The following is a 19,805-nucleotide window of genomic DNA, read 5'->3' as shown; positions in this document are numbered from 1 at the left end:
CTGCCGTAGAATGCGCCTGCTGAATCGTGTTACAGATCCAGCGAGCTATAGTCTGCTTTGAAGCAGGAGCGCCAACCTTGTTGGCCGCATACAGAACAAACAGAGCTTCCGTCTTCCTGATCCTAGCTGTTCTGGTCACATAAATCTTCAAAGCCCTGACCACATCCAGGGACTTAGAGTCCTCCAAGTCCCGAGTAGCCACAGGCACGACAATAGGTTGGTTCATATGAAAAGATGAGACCACCTTGGGCAGAAATTGAGGCCGAGTCCTCAACTCTGCCCTATCCACGTGAAAAATTAGGTATGGGCTTTTATATGATAAAGCCGCTAATTCTGAAACACGCCTTGCAGAGGCTAAGGCAAACAACATGACCACTTTCCAAGTGAGGTATTTCAACTCTTTGAGTGGTTCAAACCAAGGTGACTTGAGGAAACTTAATACCACGTTAAGATCCCAAGGCGCCACCGGAGGCACAAAGGGACGCTGAATATGCAGCATGCCCTTCACAAAAGTCTGTACTTCAGGAAGAGAAGCCAATTCTCTTTGAAAGAAAATGAATAAGGCTGAAATTTGGACCTTTATGGACCCTAATTTTAGGCCCAAATTCACTCCCGTTTGAAGGAAGTGAAGCAAACGGCCCAAATGGAACTCCTCCGTAGGAGCAGCTCTGGCCTCACACCAACAAACATATTTCCGCCATATACGGTGATAATGTTTCGATGTCACATCCTTCCTAGCCTTGATCAGGGTAGGAATGACCTTCTCCGGAATCCCTTTTTCCGCTAGGATCCGGCGTTCAACCGCCATGCCGTCAAACGCAGCCGCGGTAAGTCTTGGAACAGACTGCTGCAGCAGGTCCTGCCTTAGAGGAAGAGGCCACGGATCTTCTGTGAGCAACTCTTGCAGTCCTCCTTGGCCAATCTGGAAGAATGAGAATTGCTCTGACCCTTCTTAGTCTTATTAATCTCAACACCTTGGGTATGAGAGGCAGAGGAGGAAACACATAGACCGATCTGAACACCCATGGTGTCACCAGAGCGTCTACCGCTACCGCCCGAGGGTCTCTTGACCTGGCGCAATACCTCTTTAGCTTTTTGTTGAGACGGGACGCCATCATGTCTATTTGAGGCAGTTCCCACCGATCCACGATCTGTGTGAAGACTTCTTGATGAAGTCCCCACTCTCCCGGATGCAGGTCGTGCCTGCTGAGGAAGTCCGCCTCCCAGTTGTCCACCCCCAGGATGAACACTGCTGATAGCGCGCTTACATGGCCTTCCGCCCAGCGCACAATCCTGGACGCCTCTGCCATGGCCACTCTGCTCCTTGTGCCGCCCTGGCGGTTTACATGAGCCACTGCCGTGACATTGTCCGACTGAATCAGAACCGGTTTGTTCTGAAGCCATTCCTCCGCCTGGCGTAGGGCGTTGTAAATGGCCCTTAACTCCAGGACATTGATGTGGAGACAAGTCTCTAGGCTTGACCAGAGACCTTGGAAATTTCTTCCCAGTGCGACAGCTCCCCAACTTCGGAGGCTTGCGTCCGTGGTCACCAGGATCCAGTCCTGAATGCTGAACCTGCGACCCTCTAGGAGGTGAGCACTGTGCAGCCACCACAGGAGAGATACCCTGGCCCTGGGAGACAGGGTGATCCGTTTCTGCAAATGTAGATGGGACCCGGACCATTTATCCAATAGGTCCCATTGGAAGGTCCTCGCATGGAACCTGCCGAAGGGGATGGCCTCGTATGAAGCCACCATCTTCCCCAGAACTTTTGTGCAATGATGCACAGAAACCTTTTTTGCTTTAAAAGGTTCCTGACCAGGGCTATGAGCTCCTGAGCGTTCTCCACCGGAAGAAACACTCTTTTTTGGTCTGTGTCTAGAATCAGGCCCAAAAAGGTCAGACGCGTTGCAGGTACTAGCTGGGATTTCGGTAAATTGAGAATCCAACCGTGCCTCTGCAACGTCTTCACGGACAGAGACACGCTTGTCCAGCAACTTCTCCCGAGATCTCGCCTTTATAAGGAAATCGTCCAAGTACGGGATAATTGTGACTCCCTGCTTGCACAGGAGCACCATCATTTCCGCCATTACCTTGGTGAAAATTCTCGGGGCCGTGGAAAGACCAAACGGCAACGTCTGAAATTGGTAGTGACAATCCTGTACTGCAAATCTCAGAAACGCCTGGTGAGGGGGGAAAATCGGAACATGAAGGTACGCATCCTTTATGTCCAGGGACACCATCCAATCCCCTCCCTCCAGGCTGGCGATGACCATTCTGAGCGATTCCATCTTGAACTTGAACCTCTTCAAGTACAGGTTCAGGGATTTTAGATTTAGAATGGGTCTGACCGAACCGTCCGGTTTCGGTACCACAAATAGGGATGAATAATAACCCTCTCCTTGCTGGAGATGAGGAACCTTGATTATCACCTGTTGAATGTACAACTTGTGAATTGCCGCTAACACTAGCTCCCTCTCTGACGGGAAAGCTGGCAGAGCCGATTTGAAAAACCGGCGAGGGGGCATGTCTTCGAATTCCAGCCTGTATCCCTGGGAAACAATCTGTATTGCCCAGGGATCCACCTGTGATTGAACCCAGACGTGGCTGAAAGACGAAGACGTGCCCCCACTTGATCTGACCCCCCCCCCGGAAAGCCCCAGCGTCATGCTGTGGACTTTACGGAAGCAGGGGGGGACTTCTGCTCCTGGGAACTAGCTGAGTGCAGCCGTTTTCCCTTGCCTTTACCTCTGGCAACGGAGGACGATCCACGTACCGTCTTGTTTTTATTGGAACGAAAGGACTGCATTTGATAATGCGGTACCTTCTTAGAATGCTGCGGGGGAACATAAGGTCAAAAATTCGATTTACCAGCCGTAGCAGTAGAGACTAGGTCCGAGAGGCCTTCTCCAAACAACTCCTCCCTCTTGTACGGCAATGACTCCATATGCCGCTTCGAGTCGGCGTCACCCGTCCACTGTCGGGTCCACAAGAGCCGCCTAGCAGAAATAGACATAGCGTTTATTCTAGAGCTTAGTAAACAAATGTCTCTGAGCATCTCTCATATACAAGGCAGCATCTCTGATCCATGCTCCATGGTCATTTGGATGGTATCCCTATCTAAGGTGTCAATCTCCGTAGATAAGGAGTCTGCCCATGCCACGACAGCACTACAAACCCAGGCCGACACCATGGCCGGCCTAACTATAGTTCCTGAATGTGTGTAAATGTGCTTCAGGGTGATTTCCTGCTTGCGATCAGCAGGATTGTAGTCTCCGATCTGGAGATTCCCAAGCCTTTTCGCATAATTCGCCGAGCTCAAATGAGGACGGAAACGTGACCTCAGGCCTTTTCCCTTTATACATGTGAACCCTCGTGTCAGGGACAGGTACCTCCGTGATATGCAAAACCTCCTTTATGGCAATAATCATGTACCTAATACCTTTTGCCACCTTCGGCTGTAATTTTGCATCCTCATAGTCGACACTAGAGTCAGTATCTGTGTCGGTATCTGTGTCAGCGACCTGGGATATGGGGCGCTTTTGAGACCCTGAAGGTCCTGGCTCCCCAGGGACAGGCACGGGCTGGCTACCTGACTGATCCCTAGCTTCAGCCTTGTCTAATCTTTTATGCAGCAGATTTACATTTGCATTCAAGACATTTAGCATATCCACCCAGTCCGGTGTCGGCGTTGCAGACGGCGACCTGACATTCAAGCACTCCCCCTCCACATTTAGCGAGCCTTCCTCATCAAACATGTCGACACACCCGTACCGACACACTGCACACCCAGGGAAACTTTTTCTGAAGACAGAATCCCCTGAAAGGCCCTTTGGAGAGACAGAGAGAGAGTATGCCAGCACACACCCCAGCGCAACAACCTGGAGACCAACACAGAATGTTTTTCCCCAGTAGCGCTGTATTATATTGTATCCACCAATTATGTGCCCCCCCTCTCTTTTTAAACCCCCTTCACCGTGTGTAAGCAGGGGAGAGTCCGGGGAGCTTCCTCTCAGCGTTCTGTGGAGAGAGAAATGGCGCTGGTGAGTGCTGAGGGAGAAGCCCCGCCCCCTCGGCGGCGGGCTTCTATCCCGCTCAAAATCGTGAAAAAATGGCGGGGGCTCAATTATATACATGTACAGTGCCCAGCTGTACATGTATATACCTATTTGCCATCCAAGAGGTGTTACTATTGCTGCCCAGGGCACACCCCCCCTGCACCCATACAGTGACCGGAGTGTGTGAGGTGATGTGGAGCAATGACGCACAGCTGCAGTGCTGTGCGTTACCTCTGTGAAGCTGAAGGCTTCTGCCGCCTGAGACGTCTTCTTGCTTCTGCTCTTCTGGCTCTGTGAGGAGAACGGCGGCGCGGCTCCGGAGGTGGACGCCCAGGACGAACCTGTGTTCACCCCCTCTGAAGCTAATGGTGTTCAGTAGCCGAGGCAGCAGATCCTATCAGTTAAGTAGGTCTGCCCCTCTCTCCTCAGTCCCTCGATGCAGGGAGCCTGTTGCCAGCAGTGCTCCCTGTAAAAAAGTGAAAATCCAAAACAAAAATGCTTTCTATAGCAAAGAACTCAAGAGAGCTCCCTGCAGTGCGCCCTTCATCCTCTGGGCCCAGGATCCAACTGAGGTCTAGAGGAGGGACATAGAGGGAGGAGCCAGTGCACACCCAGAATCCAAAGCTTTCTTAAAGTGCCCTATCTCCTGCGGAGCCAGTCTATTCCCCATGGTCCTTACGGAGTCCCCAGCATCCACTAGGACGTTAGAGAAATATTCTCGTTAAAATATGAGGGGTATAAATATTTTTATATCTATCATGTATGTATACACATATACCAGGTACCGTATATACTCGAGTATAAGCCGACTTTTTCAGCACTTTTTTTTGTGCTGAAAAAGCCACCTCGGCTTATACTCGAGTCAGTGCAGTGACAGGGAGTGCAGTGTTAAGGAGGGACACGGAGGGCACAGCGTGCGGCTCTCCTGTGTCCCTCCTGCATCTCCGGCGGCAGCGGCGGGTCTATTAAAGGAAGTACCCGTTCGTGACCTCTGATCACGAACCGGCACTTCCTTTAATAGACCCGCCGTGGCCGCCGGAGATGCAGGAGGGACACAGGAGAGGCGCGCGCTGTGCGCTCCGTGTCCCTCCTTCAGAAGACAGCACGGGATCGACGGAGGGGTAAGTAACAGCACTGGGGGAGCATATTTGGCACTTGGGGAGGGGGCATATCTGGCAGCAGCATGAGGGGCTTATCTGGCAGCAGCATGAGGGGCATATCTGGCAGCAGCATGAGGGCATATCTGGCAGCAGCATGAGGGGCATATCTGGCAGCAGCATGAGGGGCATATCTGGCAGCAGCATGAGGGGCATATCTGGCAGCAGCATGAGGGCATATCTGGCAGCAGCATGAGGGGCATATCTGGCAGCAGCATGAGGGGCATATCTGGCAGCATGAGGGCATATCTTGCACATCTGGCACTGTGGGGCATATTTGGCAGCATGAGGGCATATCTGGCACATCAGGCACTGTGGGGCATATCTGGCACTGTGGGGGCATATCTGGCAGTATGAGGGCATATCTGGCACTGTGGGGGCATATCTGGCAGTATGAGGGCATATCTGGCACTGTGTGGGCATATCTGGCAGTATGAGGGCATATCTGGCACTGTGGGGGCATATCTGGCAGTATGAGGGCATATCTGGCACTGTGGGGGCATATCTGGCAGTATGAGGGCATATCTGGCACTGAGGGCTGTGTACGGCTAGAGCTGCATTTCCCACCCTAGGCTTATACTCGAGTCAATAAGTTTTCCCAGGTTTTTGTGGTAAAATGAGGTGCCTCGGCTTATATACGGGTCGACTTATACTCGAGTATATACGGTAAGTATCTATGTCAAATACCCCAAAAAATATTTTATAAATGTCTTTGTGCTAATATAGTGGTACAAAACACAATTAGGAGTTATGATGATATTATCCATGTCAGAGTGACAGTTATTGAAGGAAATTTTATCACAATTGTGTATGTGAAAACGCTGTATAGAAGCCGGATTCATGCTGCAGTAGCTCTTTGCGGAAATAAGAAGCATAATATCAATATGCCGATTAAATAAATACAAGACAATTAAGCCGTGTGATTTAAGAATATATCTGTTTTATTACAGGATTGAGTAATATATTCACACTAAATAATACTCACCACAAAGACAATTATAGGTTTATAAAATATTTTTTGGGGTATTTGACATAGATACTAACCTGGTATATGTGTATACATACATGATAGATATAAAAATATTTCTACCCCTCATAATTTAACGAGAATATTAAAAGTTACGTATTAATATAACCAATCATATCACTGTAATATCATTTAATTTAAAAGAGTGCTCCAAAATGGCAATCCCTTTTCTTTTCTTGGCAACTGACGATCTTTTTTTGTTTACAAGGTTCAATTTGTGATTGTTGGAGCACCTCCAGCTCTGGAATAATAAAATCCCAAATTAGGATGGGAAAGATGACAGATAGCTGGTTATACAGTATGCAATAAGAATCAACTATTGGGTCTCGGTGCAGGATATACTACAATACTATAAAGCTGTATAGACACCCTGCGAGGACTGAGTACCGAGCGGACCATAGCCTGGATAGCCGAGGCCTTGTCCATCGGGAGAAACACCTTTTGAGATACCGTGTCTAATATCATTCCCAGGAACTGAAGACGCTGGGTTGGTTCCAGGTGAGATTTCTGGAAATGTAAGATCCACCCATGATCCGTGAGTAGGCGGGTAGTCATAGCGATGAGGTAGCAGATGTTCCCTGGACACTGCCTTTATTAGGAGATCGCCCAAGTAGGTGATTATGTTTACTCCCATCATTCGCAGTTGCAGCATCATCTACGCCATGACCTTGGTGAAGACCCTCGGAGCTGTGGATAATCCGAAGGGTAAGGCTGAAACTGGAAATGGTCGTCCAATATGGCGAACCAGAGGTAAGACTGAGGAGGGGGCCACATGGGAATGTGAAGGTAAGCGTCCTTGACATCTAGAGAGACACCAGGAACTCCCCCTCCTCCAGAGCAGACACCACCGACCTCAGGGACTCCATCTTGAATTTGAACACCGCAGATACGGGTTGAGAGACTTCAGATTCAAGATGGTGCGCACCGAACCGTCTGGTTTGGGAACGACAAAAAGACTGTAGTAAAAACACCTGTTGCGTAACGGAGGAGGCACAGGAACTACCACCCCTGTCTGCAAAAGTATTTGAATAGCCTCTTGCAAGGTAACTTTTGCTGCGGGTAAAGCTGGTAAGCCTGACTTGAAAAACCTTTGAGGGAGTGTTTGGAATTCCAGCCGGTATCCGTGGGAAATTAGGTCCCTCACCCAAGGATCCCGGCAGGACTCCGCCCACACATGGGCTAAGTGTTGATGGTGAGCACCTACCTGAAAGTCGCCTTGTAGCTGGGGCCAACCGTCATACGGAGGGTTTAGCAGCAGGGGATCCGGTGGTCTGGTTCAGGGAGACAGCAGGCGTAGGTTTACGGGACTTACCACAAGATCCTCTGGAAACGGTGGAGACCCCTCGGCCCCTGCCTCTGAACCTTGCCACATGAAAGGACTGCAAGAAGGGTCCGGTGTTAGAACGTCTAGCAGGTGGCGCAGCTGACGGCAGATAGGTAGACTTAACCGCCGTTGCTTGGGAGATCCATTTATTCAATTCGTCTCCAAACAAGGCATCACCTGTAAAGGGAAGATTTTCTACACCCTTTTTGGAATCCGTGTACGCTGCCCATTGGCGTAACCACAGAGCTCTGCAAGCTGAGACCGCCATAGCAGTAGTGCATCTATTAATCTTACACAACTCCCTTATAGCCTCGCTCATAAAATTTGCAGCATCCTGTATGTGTTGCAACTACCTCATCCCGGGGTAGAGAGTCTAAAACATCAATAACATTATCACACTTTACCACAGCCCTGGAGATCCACCCGCAAATTATTGCGGGGCGCTTTGCCTGCTGCCGTATCAATGGCCTTGAGCGTTGTCTCAATTTTATGGTCAGCAGGCTCCTTCAGGGAAAAACCACTTAACTGGCGCTTCCGTTCAGCCAATAATTCACTTGATTCTCCTCAGATCATCCCCATCATATGTACATAAAACACAGAATATGGGATAGAGAATATAGTGTAATACAATTTTTAATACATACAAACAGCATATAAAACATATAAAATTTCTAAAATCCAAAGGTCTGTGCAAAATGGCATAAGTTTGACAAGGCAGGTAATCCAGTTAGCTTATAAAATGGAGGTTTACCAAATCAAGTGGAACTGTGTTTTAAACAGTTCAGATCAGCTTAGGTAATGAAGTAGCGATCCCGGGAACATCACTCACGTCCACCCTTGTCGCTGAGTTAAACAGGTTTGATCTCCAACAGAGCCAGCACTGGAGTACCTCCTCCACCAACGCGTTTCCTCCCCTCAACTGGGGTCTTTTTCAAGGTGTCGATGTTCCCGGGATCGCTACTTCATTACCTAAGCTGATCTGAACTGTTTAAAACACAGTTCCACTTGATTTGGTAAACCTCCATTTTATAAGCTAACTGGATTACCTGCCTTGTCAAATTTATGCCATTTTGCACAGACCTTTGGATTTTAGAAATTTTATATGTTTTATATGCTGTTTGTATGTATTAAAAATTGTATTACACTATATTCTCTATCCCATATTCTGTGTTTTATGTACATATGATGGGGATGATCTGAGGAGAATCAAGTGAATTATTGGCTGAACGGAAGCGCCAGTTAAGTGGTTTTTTCAATTTTTTTGTCTAAATTTGCACTACTGGTGAAGGGTTAAGGATACCTTCTGGAGTTTACCACTGACCGGCTGCTTGTGCGCACGGAGAAGTTTTTATATCCCTCATTTCTAGGCTCCTTCAGGGATACAGCCCCAGGGACAGGCAGTACCAATTTTTTTTGACAGTCTGGATACAGACGTATCGATTCACGGGGGTTTTTCCCAGACCTTCCTATCCTCATCCGGAAGGGGAAAGGTACTGTAGATAAAAACCTCTGAGGAATTTTACATTCTTTATCAGGGTTTAACCAAACCTCCCTGGCCAGGGAGTTCAACTCGACACCGGAAAGGTAGCTGAACTCTTGGGTCTTACATTAAAGTATAACTCCTCATCTGGTTCCACCTCCGGGTCCTGTATGTGAAGGACCTCTCTTATAGCAAAAATGAGAGCCTCCACCTCAGGTGACAGAGAGCTGTCCTCGTCCATATCATCATCATCCACACCTGGCTGATCAGAATCGGACTGTAAAACCTGTGGTAATGAGCGTTTGTGTGAAGCCACTAGAGGGGGCTGCAAAGCCTTCCTGGAATCTGCTGCCTTAGCTACACAATCGAGTGTTTTAACACCTGTCTCTCCATTTTAGCTGCAGCTAGTTCAGAATTGACATTGTGAATCATGCTCTTAAAGCTGTCCAACCAGTCAGGTGCCTGTGAGCTGGGCCCTTGAGGAGACAAGGAACATTGCTCACACATGAGAGACCCTGCTGAAGACAGGGTAGAATTACAAGCAGCACACATAACCAAGTCTTCAGACATTATACAGTAAACAACAGCGCAGCCCTTTGCCCAATACCCGACACAGACCCTAGAGAGCCCTTTGAAGTGACACTGAGGAGCAGACCCAGAACACAGCAGCACAATGTGTGAAAATAAGTGTTTGCAAAATCAGTGCAGCGGTGTTACCGCTGACACGCTCTCCCCTGTCTATGACCCCCTGGTACCAGTTCAGACAGTCTGTAACAGCGTGGGTCCTGGAGAAGCAGCGTGCCTGCAGCCTTGATGATCCGCAGCAGCAGGAAAATGGTGCCTTCCCGCCACTGCAATGGTGCGCAGTCCAGGAAGCCCCGCCCCTTGCAATGGTGCGCAGTCCCTGACAAGATTACACTGGCCACAAGTGTAAAACACACCAGAAATGTCATTTACAGTCCACACAAAACCTTAGATGACAGTGAGCACTGTGGGGCCATAGCCCTGAGCCAGTTCCGTCCGTGGCAGGCACTGCAGCTCCGGGCCCGTGACCGCCGTGTGACATGCCGCCAAACTGCACTGGGGACCCACTTACCGGGACCCTGGCGTAACACTCACCGCATCTGGTCTTCGGCATCTGTTAGAGGGTGGCAGCTAGCTGCTGGTGTGGGCACACATACGGACGATGAGTGATCAGCACCTCAGGGGCTCAGTGTCCTGTCAGCTGGGATTACGAACCATTAACCCTCAGGAGGTTGGTTCGGTCTCCCCTCTAAGTCCCACGAAGCAGGTAGTCTGTCTGCCAAGCCGAACTACCTGAAAATAACAAACAAAATTAAATTTAAAAGAAAAAACTCTGGAGCTCCAGAGAAGTGCACCCGACTCCTTGGGCACATATTTCTAAACTGAGTCTGGTAGGAGGGGCATAGAAGGGAGGAGCCAGCACACACATACAGACACTCAAAGTTTTAAAGTGCCAGGCTCCAGCAGACACAATCTATACCCCATGGTACTAAAGTACAAGACCCCAGTATCCACTAGGACGTAAGAGAAATACTTAATTTACCTGAATTCCCGCAATCTCTTTTCACCAGTTTATTAATAATGTACATCCAAAATAATTATCTTCTTTCTTCAAAGTGATCATCAATGAGGGGAAAATAAGATTTTACTTACCGGTAAATCTATTTCTCGTAGTCTGTAGTGGATGCTGGGGACTCCGTAAGGACCATGGGGATAGACAGGCTCCGCAGGAGACATGGGCACTTTAAGAAAGAATTTAGGTTCTGGTGTGCACTGGCTCCTACCTCTATGCCCCTCCTCCAGACCTCAGTTAGAGAAACTGTGCCCAGAAGAGCTGACAGTACAAGGAAAGGATTTTGGTAATCCAGGGCAAGATTCATACCAGCCACACCAATCACACCGTATAACATGTGATAACAACCAGTTAACAGTATGACAAATAACAGAGCATCAGGTCAAACCCTGATGCAACCATAACTTAACCTTTATTGAAGCAATAACTATATACAAGTATTGCAGAAGAAGTCTGCACTTGGGACGGGCGCCCAGCATCCACTACGGACTACGAGAAATAGATTTACCGGTAAGTAAAATCTTATTTTCTCTAACGTCCTAGTGGATGCTGGGGACTCCGTAAGGACCATGGGGATTATACCAAAGCTCCCAAACGGGCGGGAGAGTGCGGATGACTCTGCAGCACCGATTGAGCAAACACAAGGTCCTCCTAAGCCAGGGTATCAAACTTGTAGAACTTTGCAAAAGTGTTTGAACCTGACCAAGTAGCCGCTCGGCAAAGCTGTAATGCCGAGACCCCTTGGGCAGCCGCCCAAGAAGAGCCCACCTTCCTAGTGGAATGGGCCTTAACTGATTTTGGCAGCGGCAATCCAGCCGCAGAATGAGCCTGCTGAATCGTGTTACAGATCCAGCGAGCAATAGTTTGCTTTGAAGCAGGAGCACCAAGCTTGTTGGAAGCATACAGGATAAACAAAGACTCTGTTTTCCTGACCCTAGCCGTTCTGGCTACATAAACCTTCAAAGCCCTGACCACATCAAGTAACTCGGAATCCTCCAAGTCAGTAGTAGCCACAGGCACCACAATAGGTTGGTTTATATGAAAGGATGAAACCACTTTCGGCAGAAATTGTGGACGGGTCCGCAATTCTGCTCTATCCGCATAAAAAACCAGATAGGGGTTTTTATGTGACAAAGCCGCCAACTCTGACACACGCCTAGCCGAAGCCAAGGCTAATAGCATGACCACCTTCCACGTGAGATATTTCAACTCCACCGTTCTGAGTGGTTCAAACCAGTGGGATTTCAGGAAACTCAACACCACGTTAAGATCCCAAGGTGCCACTGGAGGCACAAAAGGGGGCTGAATATGCAGCACTCCCTTTACAAACGTCTCAACTTCAGGTAGAGAAGCCAACTCCTTTTGAAAGAAAATGGATAGGGCCGAAATCTGGACCTTAATGGAACCCAATTTTAGGCCCAAATTCACTCCGGACTGTAGGAAGTGAAGGAAACGGCCCAGCTGGAATTCCTCCGTAGGAGCATTCCTGGCCTCACACCAAGCAACATATTTTCGCCATATACAGTGATAATGTTGAGCTGTCACGTCCTTCCTAGCCTTTATCAGCGTAGGAATGACCTCATCCGGAATGCCTTTCTCTGCTAGGATCCGGCGTTCAACCGCCATGCCGTCAAACGCAGCCGCGGTAAGTCTGGGAACAGACAGGGCCCCTGTTGCAACAAGTCCTGTCTTAGAGGAAGAGGCCATTGGTCCTCTGTGAGCATTTCTTGCAGATCTGGATACCAAGTCCTTCGTGGCCAATCTGGAACAATGAGTATTGTTCTCACTCCTCTTTTCCTTATTATCCTCAGCACCTTGGGTATGAGAGGAAGAGGAGGAAATACATAGACCGACTGGAACACCCACGGTGTCACCAGGGCGTCTACAGCTTGCCTGAGGGTCTCTTGACCTGGCGCAATACCTCTGTAGCTTTTTGTTGAGGCAGGATGCCATCATGTCCACCTGTGGCAGTTCCCACCGACTTGTAATCTGTGCGAAGACTTCCTGATGAAGTCCCCACTCTCCCGGGTGGAGGTCATGTCTGCTGAGGAAGTCTGCTTCCCAGTTGTCCACTCCCGGGATGAACACTGCTGACAGTGCGCTTACGTGATTCTCCGCCCAGCGAAGAATTCTGGTGGCTTCCGCCATCGCCACTCTGCTCCTTGTGCCGCTATGGCGGTTTACATGAGCCACTGCGGTGATGTTGTCTGACTGAATCAGAACCGGTTGGTCGCGAAGCAGGGTCTCCGCTTGACGTAGGGCGTTGTATATGGCCCTTAGTTCCAGGATGTTGATGTGAAGGCAAGTCTCTTGACTTGACCACAGACCTTGGAAATTTCTTCCCTGTGTGACTGCACCCCAACCTCGGAGGCTTGCGTCCGTGGTCACCAGGACCCAGTCCTGAATGCCGAATCTGCGGCCCTCGAGAAGGTGAGCGCTCTGCAGCCACCACAAGAGTGACACCCTGGCAGTGGGGGATAGGGTGATTAACCGATGCATCTGAAGATGTGATCCAGACCACTTGTCCAGTAAGTCCCATTGAAAAGTCCTTGCATGGAACCTGCCGAAGGGAATGGCCTCGTATGATGCCACCATCTTTCCCAGGACACGAGTGCAGTGATGTACTGACACCTGTTTTGATTTTAATAGGTTCCTGACCAGTGTCATGAGTTCCTGAGCTTTCTCCATCGGGAGATAAACCCTTTTCTGGTCTGTGTCTAGAATCATGCCCAGGAAAGGCAGACGAGTCGTAGGAACCAACTGCGACTTTGGAATATTTAGAATCCAGCAGTGTTGCCGTAACACTTCCAGAGAAAGCGCTACGCTGATCAGCAACTGCTCTCTTGATCTTGCTTTTATGAGGAGATCGTCCAAGTATGGGATAATTGTGACTCCTTGCTTCCGCAGGAGTACCATCATTTCCGCCATTACCTTGGTAAATATTCTCGGTGCCGTGGAGAGACCAAACGGCAACGTCTGAAATTGGTAATGACAATCCTGTAACACAAATCTGAGGTACGCGTGATGAGGTGGATAAATGGGGACATGAAGGTATGCATCCTTTATGTCCAGAGACACCATAAAATCCCCCCCCTTCTAGGCTTGCGATGACCGCTCTCAGCGATTCCATCTTGAACTTGAACCTTTTCAGGTATATGTTCAGGGATTTTAAATTCAATATGGGTCTGACCGAACCGTCCGGTTTCGGGACTACAAACATGGTCGAATAATAACCCCTTCCTTGTTGAAGGAGGGGAACCTTGACCACCACCTGTTGAAGATACAATTTGTGAATTGCAGTTAACACTATTTCCCTCTCGTGGGGGGAAGCTGGCAGGGCCGATTTGAGGTATCGGTGAGGGGGCATCTCCTCGAATTCCAGCTTGTATCCCTGAGACACAATATCTATTGCCCAGGGATCCAACTGGGAGTGAACCCACTTGTGGCTGAAATTTCGAAGACGTGCCCCCACCGGGCCTAGCTCCGCCTGTGGAGCCCCAGCGTCATGCGGTGGATTTTGTAGAGGCCGGGAAGGACTTCTGTTCCTGGGAACTAGCTGTGTTGTGCAGCTTCTTTCCTCTGCCCCTGCAAGAAAGGACGCACCTCGGACTTTCTTGTTTTTCTGTGATCGAAAGGACTGCATTTGATAATACGGTGCTCTCTTAGGCTGTGAGGAAACATATGGCAAAAAATTTGACTTTCCAGCAGTAGCTGTGGAGACCAGGTCCGAGAGACAGTCCCCAAACAATTCCTCACCCTTGTAAGGTAAAACCTCCATATGCCTTTTTGAGTCGGCATCACCTGTCCATTGCAGAGTCCACAGGACCCTTCTGGCAGAAATTGACATAGAATTTATTCTAGAACCCAGCATACTAATGTCTCTTTGAGCATCTCTCATAATTAGGACAGCGTCTTTAATATGCCCCAAGGTCAACAATATAGTATCCTTGTCTAAGGTATCAATTTCCTCAGACACTGTATCCGTCCATGCTGCTACAGCACTACACACCCAGGCCGACGCAATCGCCGGCCTCAGTAAGGTACCTGAATGTGTATAAATGGACTTCAGGGTAACCTCCTGTTTGCGATCCGCAGCATCTTTGAGGGTAGCCGTATCCTGTGACGGCAGGGCTACCTTCTTGGATAAGCGTGTTAAAGCTTCGTCCACCTTAGGGGAGGATTCCCAGCGTAACCTGTCCGTTGGCGGGAAAGGATACGCCATAAGAATCCTTTTGGAAATCTGCAGTTTTTGATCTGGAGATTCCCAAGCCTTTTCACATAACTCATTTAGCTCGTGTGAGGGGGGAAAGGTTACCTCCGGCTTCTTTTCCCCATACATATGTACCCTCTTGTCAGGGACTGGGATTTCCTCTGTGATGTGCAACACATCCTTAATTGCTATAATCATATAACGGATGGATTTAGCCAATTTTGGCTGTAACTTTGCATCATCGTAATCGACACTGGAGTCAGAATCCATGTCGGTATCTGTGTCAACAATTTGGGATAGTGGGCGCTTCCGAGACCCTGACGGCCTCTGCGACATAGGATCAGGCACGGGTTGGGACCCTGACTGTCCTGAGGCTTCAGCTTTTTCTAACCTTTTATGCAAGGAATTAACATTATCATTAAAAACCTTCCACATATCCATCCAATCAGGTGTCGGCGCCGTCGGCGGAGACACCACATTCATTTGCTCCCGCTCGCTCTGCTTCCACATAGCCTTCCTCATCAGACATGTCGACACAAGCGTACCGACACACCACACACACAGGGAATGCCCTTTTTGAAGACAGTTCCCCCACAAGGCCCTTAGGAGAGACAGAGAGAGTATGCCAGCACACACCCCAGCGCTATAAACCCAGGAATAACACAGTAACCTAATGTTAACCCAGTAGCTGCTGTTTATATATTGTTTTTTGCGCCTAATTATGTGCCCCCCTCTCTTTTTACCCTCTTCTACCGTGTATCTGCAGAGGAGAGCCTGGGGAGCTTCCTCTCAGCGGAGCTGTGGAGAAAAAATGGCGCTGGTGAGTGCTGAGGAAGAAGCTCCGCCCCCTCGGCGGCAGGCTTCTGTCCCGCTTAAATATGCAATTTTTGGCGGGGGCTCATACATATATACAGTACCCAGCTGTATATATGTTTAACTTTTGCCAAAAGAGGTCCTAAAAATGCTGCCCAGGGCGCCCCCCCCTGCGCCCTGCACCCTTACAGTGACCGGAGAATGTGAGGTGTGTGGGAGCAATGGCGCACAGCTGCAGTGCTGTGCGTTTCCTCAGTGAAGAACGAAGTCTTCTGCCGCCTGTGAAGTCTTCTTTGCTTCTCATACTCACCCGGCTTCTGTCTTCCGGCTCTGCGAGGGGGACGGCGGCGCGGCTCTGGGATCGGACGGCGAGGGTGTGATCCTGCGTACGATCCCTCTGGAGCTAATGGTGTCCAGTAGCCTAAGAAGCAGGACCTAGCTTCAGAGAGTAGGGCTGCTTCTCTCCCCTCAGCCCCACGATGCAGGGAGTCTGTTGCCAGCAGAGCTCCCTGAAAATAAAAAACCTAACAAAATACTTTCTCTCAGCAAACTCAGGAGAGCTCACTGAAAAGCACCCAGCTCGTCTGGGCACAGTATCAAACCGAGGTCTGGAGGAGGGGCATAGAGGGAGCAGCCAGTGCACACCAGAACCTAAATTCTTTCTGAAAGTGCCCATGTCTTCTGCGGAGCCCGTCTATCCCCATGGTCCTTACGGAGTCCCCAGCATCCACTAGGACGTTAGAGAAAAAAACACAAATATGAGGTACAGTACATCTGCTCCTTGCAGATCCCTGTCAGGAATGACAACCACAGTAGGCCTGTCAGGGACTAGCTAATACGGGTGGTATTCAGGTTGCCGGCGGCCGGGCTCCCGGCGACCACCATACCGGCGCCAGAATCCCGACCGCTGGCATACTGACATCTTTTCTCCCTCTTGGGGGTCCAAGAACCCCCTGGAGGGAGAATAGATAGCGTGGTGCGCGTAGCATGCCACCGTGCCCGCAGCGTGGCGAGCGTAGCGAGCCCGCAAGGGGCTCATTTGCGCTCGCCCAGCTGTCGGTATGCCGGCGGTCGGCATTCTGGCGCTGGCATGCTGGTAGCCGGGACCCCGACCGCCGGCAAACCATACTGCACCTGCTAATACATAGTTGTTCTGCTTTGATAGGTCAGAGTGCGAGAAAGTGGCACTGATTAGTATGTTACAGCTAAATCACCAGTGGCATCTAACTGCAAAAAGATTCACAGATAAAATAATGTTTATGTAAACATCTTAAAAGATACTTGAACATTGTTGAATCAATGAAGTTTATTGTAGTTAGATCCTAAGTGCTGTAGCCACAGTTTTCCATAGTGTCTCTCTCTGTATTATACCCCTTTCAGACATCCTCCAAATTCCTGGGATTTTGCACATGAACGCGCATCAACCAGGGATTTTGGTATGTCTGAAAGGCACCATCGTGTTGCTGACATACCTCCCCACCTGTCATTTATGGGTGGTAGTCATGTGACCGCCGGTCGGCTGACCGACAGTCACATGACCTCCTCCGTGAGCCCGACGGCTCACTATCCCGATGGTCGGCATGCCGACCAACAGGGACTATTTCCACTCGTGGGTGTCCACGACACCCATAGAGTGGGAATAGAACCCGTGGCGACCGCAGGTCGCCACCGAGCCCGCAGCGTGGCGAGCGCAGCGAGCCCGCAAGGGGCTTGCTGCACTCGCCCCTCCCCGCCGGGATCCCGGCGTCGGTATGCTGCCGGGATCCCGGCGTCGGTAAGGTGACCGGCGGTCAGGAGACCGCCGGTCACCCGTACTACACCCGTCATTTATGGCAGGACCTGTACAGAGCAGGTGTGAGGGGTGGGGGGTGTTGTACATGTATTTTTTTTTTATTTTTTTATTCTTCATGGGTACATTCCTGAAAAAAAGGAGAGGTTAGGAGAAAAAATTGGTGACAGAAGGATTTGGGGAGTATTCATTTAAAGATGTTTAATCATGTTGAGACACAGCGCTGATCAGCCGTCTCTTATACCACCACGGACAGTGGGAACCTGTTGCAGTGTGACCAACCCAGCCTGTGATTACTTAGTGTGGGTGATCTCACGGTGTACTGAACACAGCACCCAGCATATGGTGTTTCCCCTATATAATTAATATTTTGTGAGGATTAAAACATTTTAAAATGGTCTGTGCTGATGACCATAATCAAATATCTTATTTGCAGTGACTTCAACCCAACTGAATCCATCACTCCAGAAATAAGGAGGCAAAATCAACAATACCCAAAAATCTTGACATGGATGCAGGCTAACACATTTTTGGTATTAGTAAACAGTCTAATAGCAGGAATTGTGTCAAACTCTAAGGGACGCCCCCTTTGTGAAGCAAACGGATGTTAATACTCAATGGAAGGTGGGCAAACATGGGTGACTACAGAATGATATGTGTCCAAATATTTTACCAAGTATCTATAATTTCCTTATTACATTTCACTTACTTTTCATCCCAAATGTGGTCACCTCTGTGAAAAATAACCAAATTGTTGTTGGGGTCCAATGCTAACCCTGACACCTGTCCCACTTTCAGGTTCTCCCCTGGCCAATCAGTGACTTCTTCTAGATGGAAATCTATAAGCAAAAAAGCCAAACCAACAATGAATGAACATGAAACGAGATCACCTAAAACACAGTATGTATAATGAAACCATAATACACTGCATTAATATAGCCTGCTAATGTTAGATCACTTATGTAATCTATGGCTTGCAAATATTTCTGGCATACGGTAGTTCTCTATTTACAAAAATATCAGACAAAATGAATGACATACAATCAGTATAGGGTAATCTATGAAATACGTTATCCCATTGCCCATATACAGCGTACCAAGGTTATATTATTAGATTAGACCTTTATCTGTGGGAACAAGCCCTACATACAGTTCTGCGTAAGACCTCAAGAACAGATTCTGGGGTCTATTTATGAAGCAGTGATAGGAGTGTATAAGTGAGTCAGTGGAGAAGTTGCCCAAGGCAATCCATCAACATGCTCTGTATCATTTTATAGTATGCAAATTATAACAACTTATCCACTGGCTCACTTTTCACTGCTTCATGAATAGACCCCTCACTCTCTATGATAAGTAGAGACCGACTGTACTGAACTGCTATTGTCTTCACCTGCCCATCTCTACAAGACAAATTGCACTTCACACTTATAGTGTACTGTATGAACGTAAAGGGGCGGCTGGGTAGGCCACATACTCTATGGAACCATTATCTATACACAAACACTATAGGGGCTGATGCATACATCATCTGTAAATTGCATGATTTGGGTGGTGCATGGAAAAACGTTTGCAGACACATATGTACATATGTGCTTATGCCGATCTGCAGAGTTATGCTGCTTTATATGATGCAGGACGGGGGCATGCTCATGAAACCATGAACACATGCACACCGGGACAGAAATGTATTTGTGCCTGAGATAGCTAAATTATAAGCAGGTGGGTCAGGGACAGGTGTAAATATATAATGGTGACAGTCCCCAGCAATAGTGTATTGATTGTGATTGGCTGTTTGCTAGTGCTCCACTAATTGCACTTTTGTGTTCGAGTTCAAGAAAGATTTTACTTTTATTGTACAAGAGATGCTAAATCTCCAAGGCTCAATCACTTATTAATGACAAGCAGGAGATTGTAACAGTACTTCCAGTCATGACATTTATGTGTGACATGAATCATGAATGTGAGAGGACAGAGGGACTTTGCTCTCTTATGTTGGGCATACACATTTTATCTGACACCCTGCAGTTATCGTGGCCATACACGACGAGATATCTCACCGCCACACGATATCTGGCTTCCTCCCTGGTGAAGAGGCGGGCAAATGTTGGTTGCTCCGACAATTTGTGATCAGTCACGCCTACACACTATGCGTTTTAAGGCAAAATTTACCAAAATGTGCGAATCTGGTCATTATGTATTGTATGCCTGGCATTACATGCAAATACTGAAATACAGTAAGTCTTCCCGCATTTGGGTGAAATATAAGATACAGTGGGGCAGATGTATTAACCTGGAGAAGGCATAAGGAAGTGATAAAACAAGGTGATAAACGCACCAGCCAATCAGCTCC

At 48.6% G+C, this 19,805-nt stretch overlaps 1 protein-coding gene across 6 annotated transcripts in view; it reads right to left on the bottom strand.

The window, feature by feature from the left end:
• The window catches only part of PAM (peptidylglycine alpha-amidating monooxygenase), a 265,389-nt gene that overhangs the window by 31,755 nt on the left and 213,829 nt on the right, over positions 1–19,805 (bottom strand). For all 6 annotated transcript variants that reach the window (XM_063964075.1, XM_063964076.1, XM_063964074.1 and 3 more), the window contains one exon: positions 18,165–18,294. In XM_063964075.1, coding sequence (XP_063820145.1) covers positions 18,165–18,294 — 130 coding nt within the window. The remainder of the gene's footprint in view (positions 1–18,164; positions 18,295–19,805) is intronic.

Source organism: Pseudophryne corroboree, chromosome 1, assembly GCF_028390025.1.
Source record: "Pseudophryne corroboree isolate aPseCor3 chromosome 1, aPseCor3.hap2, whole genome shotgun sequence".
Lineage (NCBI taxonomy): Eukaryota > Metazoa > Chordata > Amphibia > Anura > Myobatrachidae > Pseudophryne > Pseudophryne corroboree.
Note: the sequence above shows the minus strand (reverse complement) of the source record. Positions and strands in the feature narration are given on the sequence as shown.